This window comes from Belonocnema kinseyi, chromosome 1 (assembly GCF_010883055.1).
Source record: "Belonocnema kinseyi isolate 2016_QV_RU_SX_M_011 chromosome 1, B_treatae_v1, whole genome shotgun sequence".
NCBI classification, from domain to species: Eukaryota; Metazoa; Arthropoda; class Insecta; order Hymenoptera; family Cynipidae; genus Belonocnema; species Belonocnema kinseyi.
The window spans coordinates 83017537-83037684 of record NC_046657.1 but is presented as its reverse complement, the minus strand read 5'-3'; the positions used below and the strand labels follow the sequence as shown (position 1 = coordinate 83037684).

The 20148-nt window shown below is 24.7% G+C and overlaps 3 protein-coding genes across 6 annotated transcripts in view; 1 reads left to right on the top strand and 2 right to left on the bottom strand.

Annotated features, from left to right (window-relative positions):
* The window catches only part of LOC117168693 (probable ATP-dependent RNA helicase DDX23), a 55919-nt gene extending 49017 nt beyond the window's left edge, over positions 1–6902 (bottom strand). For all 3 annotated transcript variants that reach the window (XR_004466542.1, XM_033354383.1, XM_033354376.1), the window contains exons 1-2: positions 6289–6902; positions 2951–3348 (exon numbers count right to left, since the gene is read on the bottom strand). Coding sequence is in view for 2 of the 3 variants with exons in the window: in XM_033354383.1 (XP_033210274.1) it covers positions 2951–3348; positions 6289–6429 (539 nt within the window). In the remaining variant the exon portion in view is untranslated. The remainder of the gene's footprint in view (positions 1–2950; positions 3349–6288) is intronic.
* Positions 6903–7040: 138 nt separating this feature from the next.
* LOC117173540 (ciliogenesis-associated TTC17-interacting protein-like) lies at positions 7041–11737 on the top strand. Of its 2 annotated transcripts, none has more exons than XM_033362183.1 (5): positions 7041–7165; positions 9766–10029; positions 10959–11049; positions 11111–11286; positions 11363–11737. In XM_033362183.1, exons 2-5 carry the CDS (start codon positions 9787–9789, stop codon positions 11570–11572), a joined length of 720 nt encoding a protein of 239 aa, XP_033218074.1. In that variant the 5' UTR covers positions 7041–7165; positions 9766–9786; the 3' UTR covers positions 11573–11737. The 2 variants fall into 2 exon arrangements, with proteins under 2 accessions (XP_033218074.1, XP_033218071.1); XM_033362180.1 differs by having other exon boundaries at positions 9766–10053.
* Positions 7457–20148, bottom strand: part of LOC117173534 (vacuolar protein sorting-associated protein 41 homolog) — a 50247-nt gene continuing 37555 nt past the window's right edge. The window contains exons 10-14 of the mRNA XM_033362173.1: positions 12600–12836; positions 11891–11935; positions 11728–11801; positions 11587–11643; positions 7457–8072 (exon numbers count right to left, since the gene is read on the bottom strand). Coding sequence (XP_033218064.1) covers positions 11593–11643; positions 11728–11801; positions 11891–11935; positions 12600–12836 — 407 coding nt within the window. The 3' untranslated portion in view covers positions 7457–8072; positions 11587–11592. The remainder of the gene's footprint in view (positions 8073–11586; positions 11644–11727; positions 11802–11890; positions 11936–12599; positions 12837–20148) is intronic.

The following is a 20148-nucleotide window of genomic DNA, read 5'->3' as shown; positions in this document are numbered from 1 at the left end:
CTCAAATTGAATAACTAAATTTTCAGTCAGAAAATTAATGTTAAAAAATTAATTTTCAACTAAAATTATGGAATATTCAATTGGAATAGTACTTAAATTCTCAGTTAAAAACAAATTTCAACTAAAAAAGAAACCATTTTGCATATAAAATGGTTAATATTTCGGTAAAAAAATTACTTTTCGTCCAAAGAAAAAACAATTTTTCAATCAAACAGTTCATTTTTCAACTGATAAAATTTCAACCAAGAAGAGAATAGCTGAACTTCCCGTTAAAATTTTAATTCTTAACAAAAAAAATCGGATTTCCAGAAAAATGGTGGAATTTTCGGTAAAAAAATCTTTTTCATCAAACAAAAAAACGAGCTTTTTATCCAATAATTCATTTTTTTTTAATTTAAACATTTAAAAATTTTAATTTAATTTAATTTAAAAATTTTTTAAGATGGAAATTAACTTTCAAAGAAAAAAAGCATTTTCCACCAAAAAAGTAGTTTTTTTAACAAAATACGTGAATTTTCAACGAAATGAAATAATTTTCAATTTAATTAAATTAAATTTTGAACTAGAAAATGTAAATTTTCAATTCAAACTTGAAAAGGTAAAAATTTTTACTTGAATACTTGAATTTTATACCTAGCAAAAAATTAATTTTCTACCTAAAAAGCATGAATTTTCAACCAATATGATTAATTTTTCTACAAAAAAAAAAACAAGAATTTTTCATAAATTAAATGAATTTTTGAAAAAATAGTTTAATTTTTTTTAAAAAGTTCAGAAAAATACTTGAATTTTTATCCAAAACAGATAAAATGTCAACTAAAAAGAGAATATTTGGATTTCCCGTTAAAAATTTAATTCTTTCAACAACAAAAAATGGGATTTTCAGAAAAATAGTTGAATTTTCGGAAAAAGTCGCCTTTTCATCAAAGAAAAAACCGGTTTTTAATCAATTAGATCATTTTTACAACAAAATAATCAATTTTTAATTAAAATTTTAAAAAATAATAATTTTTAACAAAGGAGTTTCTTTTTCAAACAAGCAAGTTCAGTTCTAACCTAAAATATAAATTTTTAACTAAAAGGATGAATATTTAACTTGAATACTAGAATTTTTAACGAAAAAAGAAGAATTTTAAACACTGATATTAACTTTCAAAGAACAAAATTATTTTCTGATCAAAAAGCAATTTTTTAAAATAAAATACGTGAGTTTTCGACGAAATAAATACATTTTTAATTAAAAAAGACGAATTTAAATCCATATTGTTGAATTTTGAACTAGAAAAGGTCAATTTTCAAGTTAAAGTGAAAAGGTTAAATTTTCAGTTGCAAAATTAACTTTTAACCAAACTGATAAATTTTCCACTGAAGTTATAGATCTTTAACTTAAATAATTGAATTTTATGTTTGCCAAAAGATGAATTTTTAACCAATAAGATTAATTTTCTACAAAAAAAGACGAATTTTCAACAAATTACATTAATTTAAAAAAAAAATTTAATTTTTACATTAAAATATCAATTTTCAACCAAATACTTGAATTTTCATCCAAAGGAGATAAAATTTGAACCAGAAAGAGCATATTTGAATTTCCCGTTAAAATTTAAATTCTTAAGAAAAAAAATCGGATATTCAGAAAAATAGTTGAATATTCGATAAAAACATTCCCTTTCATGAAAGAAAAATCAAGTTTTAATTCAAATAGTTCATTTTTTAACAAAATACATGAATTTTCTACAAAATAAATGAATTTTAAAGTTAAAAATACAAATTTAGAATCAAATTGTTAAATTTTTAACTACAAAATAATCCATTTTCAACTCAAAGTGAAACTTTTGAATTTTCAGTTGAAAGAATTAATTTTCAACCAAACTGATAAATTTTCAACTAAAATTATGTACCTTCATTAATTAAGGTACCTTACGTACCTTCCAAAAATATGAATTTTCAACCAGTAAGATTCATTTTCTACAAAAAAAGACGAATTTTCCACAAATTTCTGGAATTTTGGGAAAATAGCTTCATTTTTGAATAAAAAATATCAATTTTCAACCAAATAAATGAATTTCCATCCAAAATAAGATAAAATTCAAAATAAAAAAGAGAATAGTTGAATTTTCCGTTAAAAATGTAATTTTTCACACAAAGAATCGGGTTTTCAGAAAATTTTTTGAATTTTCGGTAAAAAATTACTTTCCGTCAAAGAAAAAACAAGTTTCAATCCAATAGTACATTTTTTGAACAAATAAATGGATTTTTAATTAAAATGATGAATCCCTAATAAAAATATTAAATTTTTAACAGAGGAGTTTATTTTTCAACTAATTAAATTTATTTCTAAACTAAAATATGAATTTTCAACCAAAACTATGAATATTTAACTGGAATACTTGAATTTTTAACCAAAAGAAGAATTTTTAAACAAGGAGATTAACTTTCAAAGAAAAAAAGCATTTTCTACAAAAAGGACGACTTTCCACCAAACAAGTGGATTTTTTAACAAAATCCGTGAATTTTCAATTAAATAAATGAAGTTTCGAGTTAAAAAGACAAATTTCCATCCGAATTGTTGAATTTTGAACTAGAAAAGGTCTATTTTCCACTTTAAAAAAATTAAATTCTCACCTGTAATAGTTAATTTTTAAGTTAAAAAATTGCTTTTCAATAAAAAAAGAAGGTAAATTGCTAACGAAAAATGTAAAAAAAAAGATTATATTAATATTCAGAAATGTAAAAAATATAGAAATAACTTTTCTACATTGACAAAAATGATTAAAATAATGAAACCTTGAACTGTTCTACGATCAGAAATAAATTTTTCAATTTCCTACTTTTTTAATTTCCATTATGGGCTACAAAAAGGCTATTAACAGGGACCAAATCTTGAAAATAGAATATCGTTTATTATAGTTTATCTCGAATAATAAATGGAAAATTAAATTAAACTTGCCTATCACTCTCCCTGTCTCTGCCGGAAGTGGACGCTTCCCCGCGGCTCAAAATCTTCCTCTCCTCCTCCTGTCTTTTCCTCATCGCTTCAACTTCCTCCTGCCTTTTCTGCAGCGCCAAAGCAGCTCTCTCGGCTTTCGTCAAAAATTTTGGCTTCGATCTCGCCTCCTCCTCTGCTTTCTTCTTCGCCAGCAACTCCTCCAAACTCAGAGGTTCTTTTTTCGCTGGAGCTTTCATCCTTTCCTCCTTTTCATCCTCCTCCTCATTTCTCGAATCCCGCTTGCCCTCATCATCCGCCGAAAAAATGGGACTTGATTTTCTCCGTTTCTCGTCCTTCGATTTTTCCTTCCCATCTTTTCGCTCGCGAGACCTTTCTCGCGATCTAGAACGTTTGCGGTCCTGAAATTCCAACAGTTCAACGGAAGCGCGTGATTTTAGAGCTACAATTTTTACGTGCTTTAAAGTCGCGGAGACTCTATGATCTAAAAGCATAGAATGTGAGATCTGCGAGCAAAGGGGCCTGACCGAATACCTGAAACTTCGAGACCTATGCTTTAAAAGCAAGAGTTCCAAGAACTTAGTTCTCTCTCGGCAAAGCGTTTCTTACAAGAGTGGCGATTCGGCGGACGATTTCAAGTTTCCGGTCATTTCCCGATTTTCCCGGTCAAGTTTTGCAGTTTTTCAAGGGCCAACTTAAAATAAATTTCCCGGCAAAATAAATCAATTTTCTAATAAAATTAATGAATCTTCAACTGGAATAGTGGAATTGATAATCCAGATGATGAATTTGAAGCTGAAATTATGGATACTTAACTAGAATGCTTGATTTTTCAAACAAAAATATGAATTTTTAAACATTAAGTTTAATTTTCAAACAAAGGGGTGATTTTTTGACCAAAAAAATTCAATTTTTCAATAAATTGGTGAATCTTTAACTAGAACAATTGCATTTTTTACCAAAAAGATACATTTTCAACTAAAATAATAAATCTTTAACTAGAATAGTTCAATTTTTTTACCAAGTAGATGAATTTTTAACCAAGAAGATTCATTTCTGCCAAAAAAGGTAAATTTTCAACGAAAAAGATGCATTTTTTAACAATACGATTAATTTTTAAACAAGAAGATTTTTTTACATAAAAAAATCCATTTTTCAACAAATTAATTAATTTTTACTAAGAAAGATACATTTTAACCAAAACTTAAATAATTAAATTTTAAGTTCAAAAAATTACTTTCCACGAAAAAACTAAATTTCAAAGAAATAGTTACATTTTCAAACGAAGTGATAAATTTTTAACTAAAATTGTAAATCTTTAACCAGAATAGTTGAATTTTTGACCAAGTAGATGCATTTTTTAACATGAACATTAATTTCTGCCAAAAAAATCCATTTTTCAACTGAATAACACCATTTTGCAACAAAACGATTAAAATTTAAACAAAAAGAATTTTTTACAAAAAAAAATCAATTTTTCATCAAATTAATTAATTTTGAAAGAAATACCTAAATTTTCAGTTAAGAAGTCAAATATTCAATTAGAAAGTTACATTTGGAACCAAGAAAAAAGTTTTTTTCCTACAAAACAAAAAACTAATCTTCACTAAAGAAAGAAAAATGTTAACCAAAACTTAAATAATTAAATTTTAAGTTCAAAAAAATACTTTCCAAGAAAAAAACTAAATTTCAAAGAAATAGTTACATCTTCACACAGTAATGAATTTTCAACCAAAAAAAGGCATTTTTCACTAGAATGATGAATCTTTAACTAGAATAGTTGAATTTCTGACCAAGTAGATGAATTTTTAACCAAGAAGATTAATTTCTGGCAAAAAAGCTTAATTTTCAACAAAAAAATTTAAACAATAAGATTAATTTTCAAACAAAAAGGTGATTGTTTACCTTAAAAGATATGTTATGAAACAAATACATTAAAATTTAACATAATACTTAATTTTCAATTAAAGAAGAGAAAAATATGAAACGAAAGAGTTAAATTTGGAAAAAAAAATTTTTTCTGCACAGCAAAAAACTAATTTTTACTAAGAAAGATAAATTTTAACCAAAACTTAAATAATTAAATTTTAAGTTCAAAAAATTACTATCCTCGAAAAAACTAAATTTCAAAGAAATAGTTACATTCTCATAAATTAATTTTTATCTAAAATCCTGGAATATTAAACTAGGATAATAATTACATTTCCAGTTAAAATAAATAATAATTTTCAATCAAAAAAGAAACCATTTTTCAACATAATAGTTCAATTTTCGGCAAAAAATTCCTTTTCATTTAAAGCAAAAAAAGTTTTCAATAAAATAGATCACATTTCTACCAAAAAGAAATTAATTTTCAATCCAAACGACGAATATTCAACCAGAAAAAAAAATGTTTACAAAAAAATTTGACTTTCAATTAATTAATTTAATTTCAAACCTAAAAGGTAACTTTTCAACTAAAATGAAAAATATTACACTGAAATACCAATAAGATTAATTTTCAACCATAAAAATTAATTTAATAAAAAAAGGCAAATTTTCACAAATTACATTTCAATTTTCAAATAACCAATTTAATTTCTAAATAAAAAATACAAATTTTCCACCAAAAAAGGAAACGTTTTAATTTTAATTTGCAGAAGTTAAACTTTTGGTTGAAAAAATTAATTTTCAATAAAAAACAACTAATTTTCAACCAAAGAAATAGTTGAATTTTCCAACTAAAAAATGTAAATTTTCCACAATAAATAGAAGAATTTAATTTTCAGTTAGAAAAATAAGCTTATAAACAAATAAGAAAAATTTTTCAATAAAAAAGTTCATCTTTAACAAAATAAATCAATTTTCAACCAGAAAGATTAAATTTTTAAGAAAGAAACACATTTTCAACAAAATGGATGAATTTTTAACTACAAAATATAAATTTTTAACAAAAAATAGAATGGTTTAATTTTAAAGTAGAGAAATACAGTTTAACCATATAAAATAAATTTTCAACCAAACAAATTAATTTTCTATCTAAAAGTTTAAACGTCTAAAAAAATACGACGAAAAATAGAATAGTTTTTTGTTAAAAAAAAATTAATTTTCAATAAAAAAACTAATCTTCAACGAAATGAATTTAGTTTCAAGCAAATGATTAGCTTTGTACTGAGAAAGAATCATTTTAAACAAAATACATGAATTTCAACCAAATATTTTAATTTTTAATGGAATTTTCAAACTAATAGTTAAATTATCAAACAAAAAGTTTAACTATCTACACAAAAAAGACAAATTAAAAAAAATAGAAGTTTAATTTTTAATTACAAAAATGAGTTTTTAAGCAAATAAATTATTACCTTTTTTCTATCTTTTGAGCGACTTCTCGATCGTTTTCGTTCCCTTCGTTCTCTGTCTCTCGTTCTTTCCCTTTCTCTTTCCCGATCACGTTCTCTTTCTCTCGATCTGCTTCTTCTCACTACTTTTTTTTCGTGATTCATTTTTAAAACTTTATATTCACAGAAAACGTCTTAAACTTGTTGAAAGACCTCCAAAACTTACAAAATCATAAGAACTTTTTATAAAAATTGAGGTTATATCGGGTTCATAATCTTCATGTTCATAAGTATCATAATTCGCGAAATTCTTGATAAAAGCAATGAAATACTGCAACAAATAACTAAACACTATTTTTTTTATTGGAAATAGTTTAAAATTTAGTAATTAAAATCACTGCAAAACAACAAAATACGAACTACGTGGTACTACAAGCATACGTTTCGCGACTCTCTTTAACCTTAAGATAATGACCAGTCATACGTTTGAAAACCACATTTTTGATGCAGATTTTTTCAAAAAAAATGCAGAATTACAGCATGGCATTTTTTTGAAATTTTAATAAAAATACCACTTTTTCACATCATAATAAAAATACACACTGCCTTCGTAAATGTATTTATTCCAGAATGACGCCATCTTCTTTATTTAAAAACATCCCGGAAACACCAGATGGCACTGCAGTTCCAAACGCGGGAAAATTTAAAGTCTAAAATCTGTCAGCTGTCAAAAATGACACAAAATGTCATAAAAACAAGATTGCTTTGAAATTTTAATTTTTAGATAACGTTTAAAAGTTAAGACACTTTAGTGATTTCAAAATGTCGTCGACAAGTTTTGAGGATAAAATATGCTGCAAATTATTCGATTTAAGCGAAATTATCCCTGACTTTTGTATAGGTAATATTTTTCCCGTTTTTGTTAATCGAAAACTTATTTTACAGAAGAATATTTATTTGAAGTAATTTAATTTTAATTTCTAGAATTTAAGGATATAGAAAAAGATTTTCTGTATAAAACTTCTAATATTTATTTTCCTATACATAAAATATAATTACAAATTATAATCAGACATTTTTTCTAATTGATAAGTATACAAAAAATTAACTAAAAATAAAACCTAACATTTTCCAAGTTACAAAAATTTTCAATAATTTATTTTCCTATTTTTGAACGTTTTCCAATATTCAGTAAACATAAATTAATTTAAAATCTGCTATAAATATATTGCAAATCTCTGTACAATAATTAAATCAAATAGCCTCAAAATTCAAGGAATGGCGATTTTTATTTCCAAAATCAAAAATTGGAATATTCTTTTAAATGAACAGAATCAGAAGAAAAATGGTGAAACTTCTAAGAATTGTATAAGATTCGTAAATTTTCTTTCTTCATCAAGAAAAAAAATTCAAGTTTGAAAATGATTCAATTTACTAAAGATTGCAAACTTTCCAAGATTTACAATCTCAAATTCCAGAGGAATTATAAAACAAACAAAAATTCTAAAAAAATGAATGAACGATTTTCGCTTCCTTTTTAAATGAAACATATTTTTTGTCATTTTAAAACAGAATTCCAATTCCTTAGACGCTGCAAAAAGAGAATCACTGTGTTTTCAAGAAAACCTCCTGGTCTTCTTAAAAGATAATATTAAAAATTGCACACAACCAGTCGGTGGTTTTTCAATTTCTGTAGAAAAAATTGGAGCCCTAGGTCTTGAATTTTTGGTGCATGTCGTTTCTTCAATGAAAGTCGATGGATTTTTTGGTGGCTCTAAAGTCATTTGATCGGTCACTGAAAAAATTCACTGTTTGGAAGAGAAAAGAAACGAGTTGGTTAATCTTCTATTTCAAATATTTAATTAAATTCCGTTATTATTAAGAAATATTATTTTTAAATTTGAACTACCCGCCTTGCATGATCTTTCGAAATTGTACGCAGTAGATCTATATGAACGTTATGGATGCGCAGTAGAATTATATGACACTAGTGATTGCGCAGTATATGTCAAAGTACAGTAGATCTCTCTCCCCGTAATAAAACTAGAGAAATAATCATTCCCCCCCCCCCCCCTGAATTTAGATTTATACACAGGGAACAAGGTCGTCAGGAAAAGGTTCTTGTTATAGAATCAGAAGATGATTGTTATCACGTGGAATCTACCCAAAATTGTTTATTTGAAAAAGCAACTCAAAAGAAGGACTTGAAATTTAGTTGCTATCAAAATTTGTTAAGTGAGGGAGGGAATATTTTGCTGATGAGATATTTCGCTTTAACGAATTTTGATGGAGCTCTGAAATTTAAATGTGTGACTATCGATGGAAGAATCGCACTTTGCAATTATGTATACAAATTAATTATTCTTTCACTTTGTGTATTTCTACTCAAATCCTGGAAAACATACCCTGAACATTCCAGATTTTTCCAGCATTTTTTAAACCAAAAATATTGAATTTTTAAAAAGATATATACATTTTTTAACAGTTGAATTTTCAACTCAAATAGATCATTTTTAGTTAAAAAATTTTAGTTTTAAAATAGATCATTTCTAGTTTAAAAAAAAACTAATCTTCAACTAAAAAGAAAACTAATTTTCAAACCAATATTGTTACATTTCCAACAAAAAATTAATTAATTTTCAACTTACATTATGAATCTTCAACTGCAATGGTTGAATTTTTCACAAAAAACATTAATTTTCCACCAATCTGATTAATTTCTACCAAGAAAGACGAATTTTCAACAAAACGCGGTATCTTGCAAATAAGAAAGATAAATTGTCAATAAAAAATGAATAGATAATTATCAATAAAAAAATACTAATTTTCAACTAAACTGATGAGATCTTTCCTAGAATAATTAAATTTTCAACCAAAAAATTTAATAGTTAAATTTTGAATTAAAAAAATTAATCTCCAACCAGGAAAACTTTAATTTTAAACCAAAAAGATAAATTTTCAACGAAGATAAAGAATCTTCCACTTAATTAGTTTAATTTACAATAACAAATTTCTTTTTCAACCAAAAAGATTAATTTCTACAAAAATACGCATTTTTAACAAGACATAAATTCGATAATTTTTAATAAAAAGTAAATAAAAGTTAGAGTTCATTTTTCCTTTTGAATTTCCCGCTATACATGCGCTGTGTAAACTATGCTCTGTAGATCATATCAAGACTGCGCAGTGGATTTATATGGCACTAAAGAATGCGCAGTAGATATTTTGTGTCATTTGTGGATGCGCATTATATTTGTATGGCATTTGTATATGATCAGTAAACATTTATGATGTTTATGAATGCGCAGTCTATTTTGCAACCCATATGAATGCGCAGTATGTTTATATGGAATTTATAAATGCGCAGTATACTTATAAAAAGTCCTGTAATTTCCACGTATATAAAAATTCCCTGACAATGCAAGGCTTTCCCAGGTTTTAAGATAGGATAGACACTCTGATTTCCTATTTTTCGTTTTACACGTTTTACATATTTTTCAGCGATGTTCAGCAGCCCAGAGAATGAATTACAATAATTCCTCTCAGGAAATTTACATCATAAAGCGAATAATTCAGGAAGAATTTAACCTGGAGCAAAATACAATTACTTATATGACAAAAACGGGAAGGATTTTAAAACACGATTGGCTCGAAGTTTCTTACATGTTGAAAATAAATCCTCTGAGCTATCTCAATAAAATGAAAAATGAAGAAATGCCTGAAAAAGTCCCGTTGAGAGGTTCTTGGGTTGAAGATATTGAATTGGTTTCTCAATTTTTAGACCAAACAGTAAAAAAAAATCTAGAGCGACATTCAGTCCAAATATCCTTTAACACAACAGAGCAAAAAATTGCAACATTCATTAATTTTGAAACAAATAGCTAATTTTTTCACTAAAAAATATTAATTTTTAACAAAGAATGGAGTAGTTAAACTTTTATTTGAATAAAATCATTTGCAAATAAAAATAACGGATTTTCAAGAAAATATTTCATTTTTAAAGCTAAGTGATGAATTTTCTACTAAATTTGTAAAATTTCAACTGGATTGGTTGAATTTTAAACGAAAAAAATGAATTTTTAACTGAAATTGTTAAATTTTCAGCAAAACTAAAAATTAATTTTGATTACAAAAATCAATTGTCAACTAAAACTTGAATAATTAAATTTTAATTTAAAAAAATTAAAATTCAATCAAACAGATGAATTTTCATCTAAAAATATGGAATATTCAATTAGAATAAATTTAAGTTTCAATTAAAAAATTATTTTGCACAAAAAGACGAACATTCAACAAAAATAGTTGTATTTTCAGACAAAGTGATGAATTTTCAACTAAAAAAGATAATTTCGCAACAAAAAATTAAATAATAAATAATAGTTACATTTTCAGTTTTAAATAAATGATAATTTTAAAAAAAATTCAACAAAATAGTTAAATTTTCGGTAAAAAATTCTTTGTCAGCTAAAGAAAAAAGAAGTTTTCAATGAAGTATTTTATATTTCAAACAATTAAATGAATTTTTAATTGAGATGATGAATCTTCAACCAACAAAATTAATTTTGAACAAAATAGTTCATCTTTCAACCAAGTAATTTTATTTCCAGACAAAAAAAAATTTGCAATTAAAATGATAAATATTTAACTGGAATACTAAAATTCTGATCTTCAGACAATATTTTTTATATTTTTAGAATTGCAAAATGGCAAAAACGGCAGAATACCTTACTGATCATCCGGAACTAAAGAATATGATTGCTGATTACGTCCAAGCTTTGCTTTTTGGTATATATTTAAAAAATGTATGAACATTTTTTAAATAATTCTTATAAACAAATTTTTTTAGTTAAACCTGGGAAGGTTTTGCCATTCACAATCCAACATTTCCTCGCATTTGCAAACGAGACAGAACCGACGGAATTTTCCTCAAAACTTGAAGATATTGGACCTCAAGTTTTTAAACTTTTTGGAAATTTAGATCTCAAATTAGATAGAAGAGACATTAGTAGATCCAAAGAAGCGGTAAAAATTATTTTATTTTTTGAAATGAAACAAAAATTCCGTAAATTTTCTAATCCTATTTTTTTTTAATTCCTAGGGAGAATTGCCAACTCCAACATGTCCAGCATGCTCAGTTTGTTCTTCGAGTTCGAGTCAAATTAGCACAAAAATGAGCGAACATATTTTCGAAAATACTGACGACAGCCAAATTTCGGCTGAAAGTGAAACTCATGAAAGAGAAAATTTTGAAAAAAATAGCAAAAGCAAAAAAAGTAGTTCTGATTTCGAATTTAGATTCGAAGATTAAAAAAACTTTTATACCTTTTATCATTTTCCAAGATCTGCGTCTTTTTGAGGATTGCAAATCACGCAGTTTTCCTGAAAAAAAGAGCAGAGGGCAAAAATTTATTAAGTTAAATTTGAGCATACAAAAAAATTAAATAATTGAATTAATTGAATTACCACGAATTTCAAATTTGGCAAGCAGTTTTCATGGAAAGAGTGTTTACAGTAAAATATGACAAGATTTCTCGGTTCTGTAAAATTTCAATTAAAAACTGTTAGTAGAAGCATTTTTCAAGTTTATATTACGCATATCAATTTAAAAAAATTGAAAATAACTGACCTCTTACAATTATTTTTCTGTGGCAGGCTCCGCACATTTGATCGTCTAAAAAAAGAGAAAGAAAACTCATAAGAGTTAAAAAGTTGTTTCCGTTTGAATTTCCCGCCACGCATGCGTTGTACAAACTACGCGCTGTATATCAAATGAGGGATGCGCAGTAGACTTCTATAGCACTCAAGAATGCGCAGTGGACTTTTGTGGCGTTTAAGGATGCGCAATATGTTTCTACGGCATTTATGAATGCGCAATGGGCATATATGATATTTATAAATGCGCAGTAGATTTCTGTGACACGCATGACTGCGCAGAAATTTTCTGTAACGCATGTGATCTCGCGACATATAAATTTTACGATATTTACAGCTCTGAGCTACTTAATTCGACTAAAAAAGCCTTTAAAAATATTGAAATGATGGGCAGTATTTTTCTGTGACATTTATGAATGCGCAGTAGAGATTTATGTTGTTTATGAATGTACAGTCGATTTCTGTGACATCTATGATTGCGCAGTATGTTTCTGCGTCATTTATGAATGCGCAATGGGCATATATGATATTTATAAATGCGCAGTAGATTTCTGTGACACGTATGACTGCGCAGCAAATTTCTGTTACGCATGTGATTTCGCAACATATGAATGTTACTATATTTATAGCTACGTGCTAGTTAATTCGAGTAAAAAAGCCTGAAAAATATTGAAACAACTTACCGTCAATACAAATTCCTTTCTCATGGCACCTGACGAGCCTCTCGTGCAGATTAAAATAATCATTCGACAGGATTTTCTTGCATCCTTCCTGTACCGAAACCTGAAGATTATAGTCGCACATCATCTTTACTAGTGCTTTTTTCAACCCAGGAATTTCAAGCGAAGGTTCTATCCTCTTAACCATCAGTCTTGGATCTACATAAGTTCCGATTTTCTGAAGAAGGAATGTTATCGCCTCTGGATAAAAAAATAAAAGCATATTGAACACTATTAACAAAATTTAGAAAAGAAATCCTTTTCTTTGTTTCACTTACGGGCCGCCCATAAAAAGGGAGATTTTTCCACAAAAATAGGGGAATGGTACGGGAATAAATTCTTTAAAATAAAATTCATGTAAATACCATATTGAATTCAATATAAAACACTTTAACGTGCTAAGATCTTAAGTCGAAATCTATTTTCAACAAACTAATTGAAACTTTAAACCAATAGTAAGATTTTCAAGCCAAAAAGACGAACTGTTTCGAAGACAGTTCAATGTTAAACCCAAAGAGCTGAATTTAAAAACAATAAGTTTTTTTTAACCAAGGAAGATGACTTTGCTTGCATTAAAGATGAATTCTTAACGAAACATGCAATATTTGATATTTGAACCAACAAATATTTCAATTTGAAATTTAAAACAGTTGAATTCAACCGAAAAATACGAATTTTCAACAAATACATCAAGTTTCAACAAAACAGCTTAAAATTTTCGTCTTGAAAAGCTTCACATTCAAACAAAAATGGAAGTTACATTTTCAGTTTGATAAAATTTTTCTCATTACAAAAAAATGAATTTTAAACGAAACAGTGAAGTTTTCAATTAAAGAGATAAATTTTCAACTAAAATCATAATTCTTCAACAAAAACATGACTTTAAAAAAAAAATTCAACATTTAACCCAAAAGGAGATTTTTTGAACCAAAAATATTAATTTTATAGAAATTACAAAAAAAAATTTCTGCTTAAAAATTCAACTATTTTGTTAAAAAATGTATTATTTTGTTGAAAGTTCAACTATTTTGTTCAAAAGTAATATTTTTTCTCGAAAATTCCGCCACTTTGATGAAAATTCATTTTTTGAATGAAAAATCTATCTTTTTTAGATTGAAAATGAATATTTTGGTACACAATTTCTTAGTTCATTACTTTAATCTTTAATGTCTTCTAGAAAATTCATCTTTTTACATTAAGATTCGACTATTTGGTTGAAAATGCAACGATTAATTTTCAATAAAAAAAACGAATTTTCTACAAAAGGTAAAATAGCTAATATTTCCACCAAAAAATACAAATTTTCAGCAAGGATTAAATTTTCTACCAAGAATATTTTTTCAATCTATAAAGAAAAAATAATTAAAGAAAAAATGTTGAGTTTTCAAGTCATAAGAACGAATTATTAACAAAAAAGTTGAACTTACAACATAAGAATATGAACTTTGTAAAAAAATAATTAATTTAGTAAACAAAAATTTCAGCAAGAAAAAAACAAATTTTTAATGTAATAAATGAACTTTAACTTAAATTATGTATATTCAATCAACCAAATTTGAACAGATCAGTTGAATTTTCCACCCAGAAGATCATTTTTCCACACAAAAAAAAAGACAAATTTCTAATAAAACAGATGAATTTTTTACAAAAAATGTTTTTAGTTACAAAATTATTTTTTAATAAAAAAAAAGAACTAATTTGCAACTAAGGAAATGAAATTTGAACAAAAAAGTTTAAATTTCAACAGAAAAAATAATTTTTAACAAAATACATGGGGTTTCAACCAAATATTTTAATATTCAATGAAATTTTCAACTTAATAGTTGGCAAAGTTTCAACAAAATACAGAAATTTTAAAAATTTGAAAATTAATTTTCAATAAAAAAACTAATTTTCATACAAAGAAATGAAATTTAAAAAAAAAAATTAATTTTATAGACCAAACAGATGACTTTTTAACCAATGAACCAAAATTGTGAATTTTGTACCTAAAAAAATAAACTGATAACAAAAACCAGAATAGTTTAATATTCACTTGGAGAACTAAGTTATTAAGCAAAGAAAATACATTTTTAACGAAAAAGTTGAATCTTCAACCAAACAAATTACTTTTTTTGCCAAAAAGATTAAATGTCTACAAAAAAATATCGAAACCAATCTAGTTAAATTTTTATTTAAAACCTCATTCTTTTTTTATACTGTTAAAATTAAACTTGAACAGACTTTTTTTCCGGGTCTCATAAAATTCCCGGTCATTTCCCGGTTTCCCGGTCTAGCCAGTAATTAATGAACAAAACTAAAAATTTGTTTAATTCCCTGATTTTTGCTTGAATAATTTTTCATTTTTCTTTAAAATAATAAAAAATAAATATTAAAATTTTTCAAATTTATTAATACCTTCTAAGAAAAAAAAGTGTCATAGTTTATAATTCAATAAAAAAAAAGAAATTTGTACACAAAAAAAGAAGAATTTAAAAACCATAACGACGAATCTTCAGAAAATAAAGATTTTTGACTCAGGAAATAAATAAAAGTTGAAACCAAACAGTTGGATTTTTATCCAAAAAAGATACAATTACTACAAAAATAGATCAACTTTTAAATTGAAAAAGCAAATTAAAAAAACGTTAAATTATCGTCCAAAAAAATTTCATTTGAATTTGATACATCAAAATATAGATTTTAATTAAAAATTAGATTTTATACGAAAATAGTTGATTTTGCAAACCAAAAATACGAATTTTTAACCAAATTGTAGAATTTTCAAATAAATAGTTGCATTTTCATCCAAGAAAGATGCAATTTTTACTAAAGTAGGTCAATTTTAATATTAAAAGGACAAATTTTTAACAACAAAAGAGGAATAACTATGTTTCTAGTGAAAAAATTAGTTTCCAAGAAAAAAAAAGAATTTTCAACAAAATTGGTTAAATTTTTAACCAAATAAATGAACTAGTAATTTAGAAGATTAATTTGAAACAAAATACATACATTTTGAACAAAGCAGTTGAATTTTCAACGAATTAAATTTCCTTACACTCAGAATTCAACTATTTCATGGAAAAAACATGTTCTTTTGTTTGTTGCAAATTATTTTCTTCAACTGCAAATTTTAATATTTCATTTTTCGTCGAGAAATAATCTTTTTTTCTTTAAAAATTAATTTATTTTCTGGGTTGAAAATTGATAATTTTTAGTTAAAAATTCAAATATTCGATCAAAAATTCAAATACTTTATTGAAAATTGAACTACTTTGTTAGAAATTTATTTTTTCCTTTAATATTCCTCATTTCAATTAAAAATTATATAATTAAAGAGAAAATGTGGGTAAAATTGATTTGATTGAAATGTAGTTTTTTCTGATCTGGAAATTTATCTGTTTTGATAGAAAAAAAGGCCAATACTTGATTGAAAATTTAATTACTTTTCCAAAATATAATTTTTCTGATTGAAGATCGATCATTTTAATTAGAATTTTAACTTATGTGTTCAAAATTCTTCTTTTTTTGTTGAAAATAAAAAATATTTGACTGAAAATTTAAGTATTTCATTTTTTGATAAAAATAAATTTCCTTATATTGAGAATTCAACTATTTCATGGAAAATTCTTTTTTTTTGTTTGTTGCAAATTATTTTCTTCAACTGAAAATGTTAATGTTTCATTTTTCGTCGAAAACGAATTTTTTTTTATTAAAAATTCAGTTTTGTGTGGGTTGAAAATTCAATTATTTGATCAAAAATTCAAACTCTTGATTGAAAATGAAAGTATTTTTTTAAACATTCATTTTTCTGATTAAAAATTCGTTATTTTAGTTTAAAAAAAAAGTAGATTTTTCAACTCAAAAAGTCGAATTTTCAATTAAACAGTGAATTTTTTAACCAAAAAAAGGAAAGTTTTAAACAAAAGAGTTCAATTTTCAACCAAATAGATGCTTTTTTATCCAAGAAAGATGAAATTTCTACTAAAAAAGATGAACTTTTGAATAAGAAAGACAAATTTTCGGAAAAAATAGTTTAAATCCAAAAAATAAATTCAGTTGACTAATGAGCAAAAAAATGAATTTTAAACAAAAGGTTTTTTTTGCAGAAAATAAAATTTTTTTAACTTAAAATTTAACTATTTCATTTTTGGATACAAATTTGCCTTACACTTAGAATTAAACTATTTCATTAAAAAATCTTTTCTTTTTTTTGTTTTGATTGTTGCAAATAATTTTCTTTAAACTGAAAATTTTATTTTTCGTCGAAAATTAATCCGTTGTGGTGAAAAATAATTTTTTTTCTGGGTTGAAAATTCAATTATTTGATTAAAAATTCAAACACTTGATTGAAAATGAAAATACTTTGTTAAAAATTCGTTTTTCTGATTAAAAATTCATATCATTGGTTAAAAATGAAAATTTTCGAATTTCCAACCAATTAATTGCATTTTTATCCAAGAAAGATGCAATTTCTACTGAAACAGATAAATTTTTTAATTAAAGGGACAAATTTTTAACAAAATAAATTGAATTTTCATCCACAAACGACTTGAGTTGAGTTTTATACATCAAAATATGGATTTTAATAGAAAAGTAAACTTTCTACGAAAATTGTTCAATTTTCAACCGAATAGTTGCATTTTTATCCAAGAAAGATGCAATTTTTACTAAATTAGATCAAATTTAGAATTAAACGGAGAAATTTTCAAAAAAAAAAATCGAGAATTTTCATCCACAAAAGACTTCAGTCTACTTTTAAACATCAAAATATTGATTTTATTCAAAAAATAAATTATCTAAATAAATTGTTTAATTTCCAAACCAGTAGTCGCATTTTCATCCATTAACGATGAAATTTCTACTAAACAAGTGAACTTCAAATAAAAAATAAAAATTTTCAGAAAAAATAGTTTTCACCCCAAAAATATTTTAGTTGACTAATGCGCAAAAGAAATGAATTTTAAACGAAAGGTTTATTTTGTAAAAAGTTTGTTATCGAAAAATAATCTTTTTTTGTTTAAAAATTAATTTCTTTTCTGGGTTGAAAAGTGATCCTTTTAGTTGAAAATTCAAGTATTTGGTCAAAAACTCAAACACTTCATTGAAAATGAAACTACTTTGTAAAACATTCGTTTTTCTGATTAAAAATTCATATCATTGGTTAAAAATGAAAATTGTCGAATTTCCTACCAAGTACTTGGTTTTTATCCAAGAAAGATGCAATTTCTACTAAAATAATGTTTTTATAAATAAAAGAGACTAATTTAAAAAAAAAATAGTTGAAATATTATTTTTAAAAATTTTTACACTTTCTTTTAATACTAGAATATGAATTTTAATCAAAAAGTAAATTCTCTAAGAAAAAAGTTGATTTTTCAACTCAAAAAGACAAATTTTCAATTAAACAGTTGATTTGATAATCAAAAAAGGCAAGTTTTCAACAAAATAGTTGCATTTTTATCCAAGAAAGATGCAATTTTCACTAAATTAGATCAATTTTAGAATTAAAAGGACAAATTTTCAAAAAAAGTTACAGAATTTTCATCCACAAAAGACTTCAGTTAACTTTTAAACCGCAAAATATGGATTTTAATAAAAAAGTAAACTATCTACGAAAATTATTGAATTACCAACCAAGTAGTTGCATTTTCATCCAAGAAAGATGCAATTTCTTCAAAAAAAAGATGAACTTTTAAATAAAAAATACAAATTTTCAGAAAAAAATAGTTTTCATCAAAAAAGATTTCAAATGACTAATCAGCAACAAACTATGAATTTTAAATAAAAGGTTAATGTTCTACGAAAAGAGCTGAATTTTTAACAAACCAGTTTAATTTTCAACCAAAAATGATGTTTTTTAAAAAGAAAATCGTTAAATTTTCAACCATATAATAAAATTTATTACATTTTTATTCTAAAATTGATCCTTTTTAGTTAAGGATTAAACTATTTGACGGAATAGGCCTCATTAAAACCTGACAAATTACTTAACGTGAAAATATACTTATTAAATTATTTCATCAAAAATTGAGATGCGTCATTGAAAATAAAACTACTTCGTTAAACATCCATTTTTCTAATTAAAGATTCATCATTTTAGTTGAAAAAACATATCATTGGTTAAAAATTTAACAATTGTGTAGAAGATTCTGGTTTTTTTTATGATTGGTAAGACATTTTTTTACCTGAAAATTTAACTATTAAACTTTTCTTTGAAAATTAATTTGTTTAAGTATAGCATTCAACTATTTTGTGGAAAATTCGTTTTTCTTGTAGAAAATAAAAAAATTTTTAACTGCAAATTTAATTATTTCATTTTCAAATAAAAATAAATTTCCTTACATTGAGAATGCAACTATTTCATTGAAAAATAGTTTGATTTTTTGTTTGTTGCAAATTATTTTCTTGAAATGAAAATTTTAATATTTCATTTTCGTCGAAAATTAATCTTTTTTAGGTGCAAATTAATTTTTTGTTTTAAAGATAAATTATTTTCTGGGTGGAAAATTGATCATTTTTAGTTAAAAATTCAAATATTTGATCAAAAATTCAAATACTTGATTGAAGATTGAACTACTTTGTTAGAAATTTAATTTTCCTTCAAGATTCATCATTTCAGTTAAAACTTATTTAATCAAGGAGAAAATGTAGGTATTCAATTTTTTGTTAAAAAACTCATTTTTTTAGAGGAAAATTTAACTACTTTTCCAAAATATAATTTTTCTAATTGAAGATCGATCATTTTAGTTAAAAATTTAACTTATTTGTTGAAAATTTGGCATTTTTTTTGTTGAAAATAAAAGAAGTTTAATGAAATTTGAACTATTTCATTTTTGGATAAAAATGAATTTCCTTATATTGAGAATTCAACTATTTCATTGAAAATTCACTTTTTTTTGTTTGTTGAAAATTATTTTCTTCAACTGAAAATGTTAATGTTTCATTTTTCGTCGAAAATTAATATTTTTTTTGTTAAAAATTAATTTTTTTCTGGGTTGAAAATTCAATTATTTGATCAAAGTATTCGTTTTTCTGATTAAAAGTTCATAACTTTAGTTAAAAATTCATATAATTGGTTAAAAATTAAAATTGTTGAATTTCCAACCAAGTAGCTGCATTTTCATCCAAGAAAGATGCAATTTTTACTAAAATAGATGAATTTTAGATTTAAAAGGACAAATTTTCAACAAATAATTGAATTTTCATCCACAAAAGCCTACAGTTTATTTTTAAACAAACATAAAAATATGGATTTTAATGAAAAAGTACATTTTTTTACGAAAATAGTTAAATTTTCAACCAAAAGGAATTATTTTTTAACAAAATTGTTGAATTTTCAACCAAACAGTTGCATTTTTATCCAAGAAAGATGGAATTTCTACTCAAATGAATGTTTTTGTTGATTAAATTGACTAATTTACCAAAAAAATTACAGAATATACATCCACAAAAGTCTTCAGTTGACTTTTAAACCGCAAAATATGGATTTTAATCAAAAAGTAAATTTTCTACAAAAATTGTGGAATTTCCA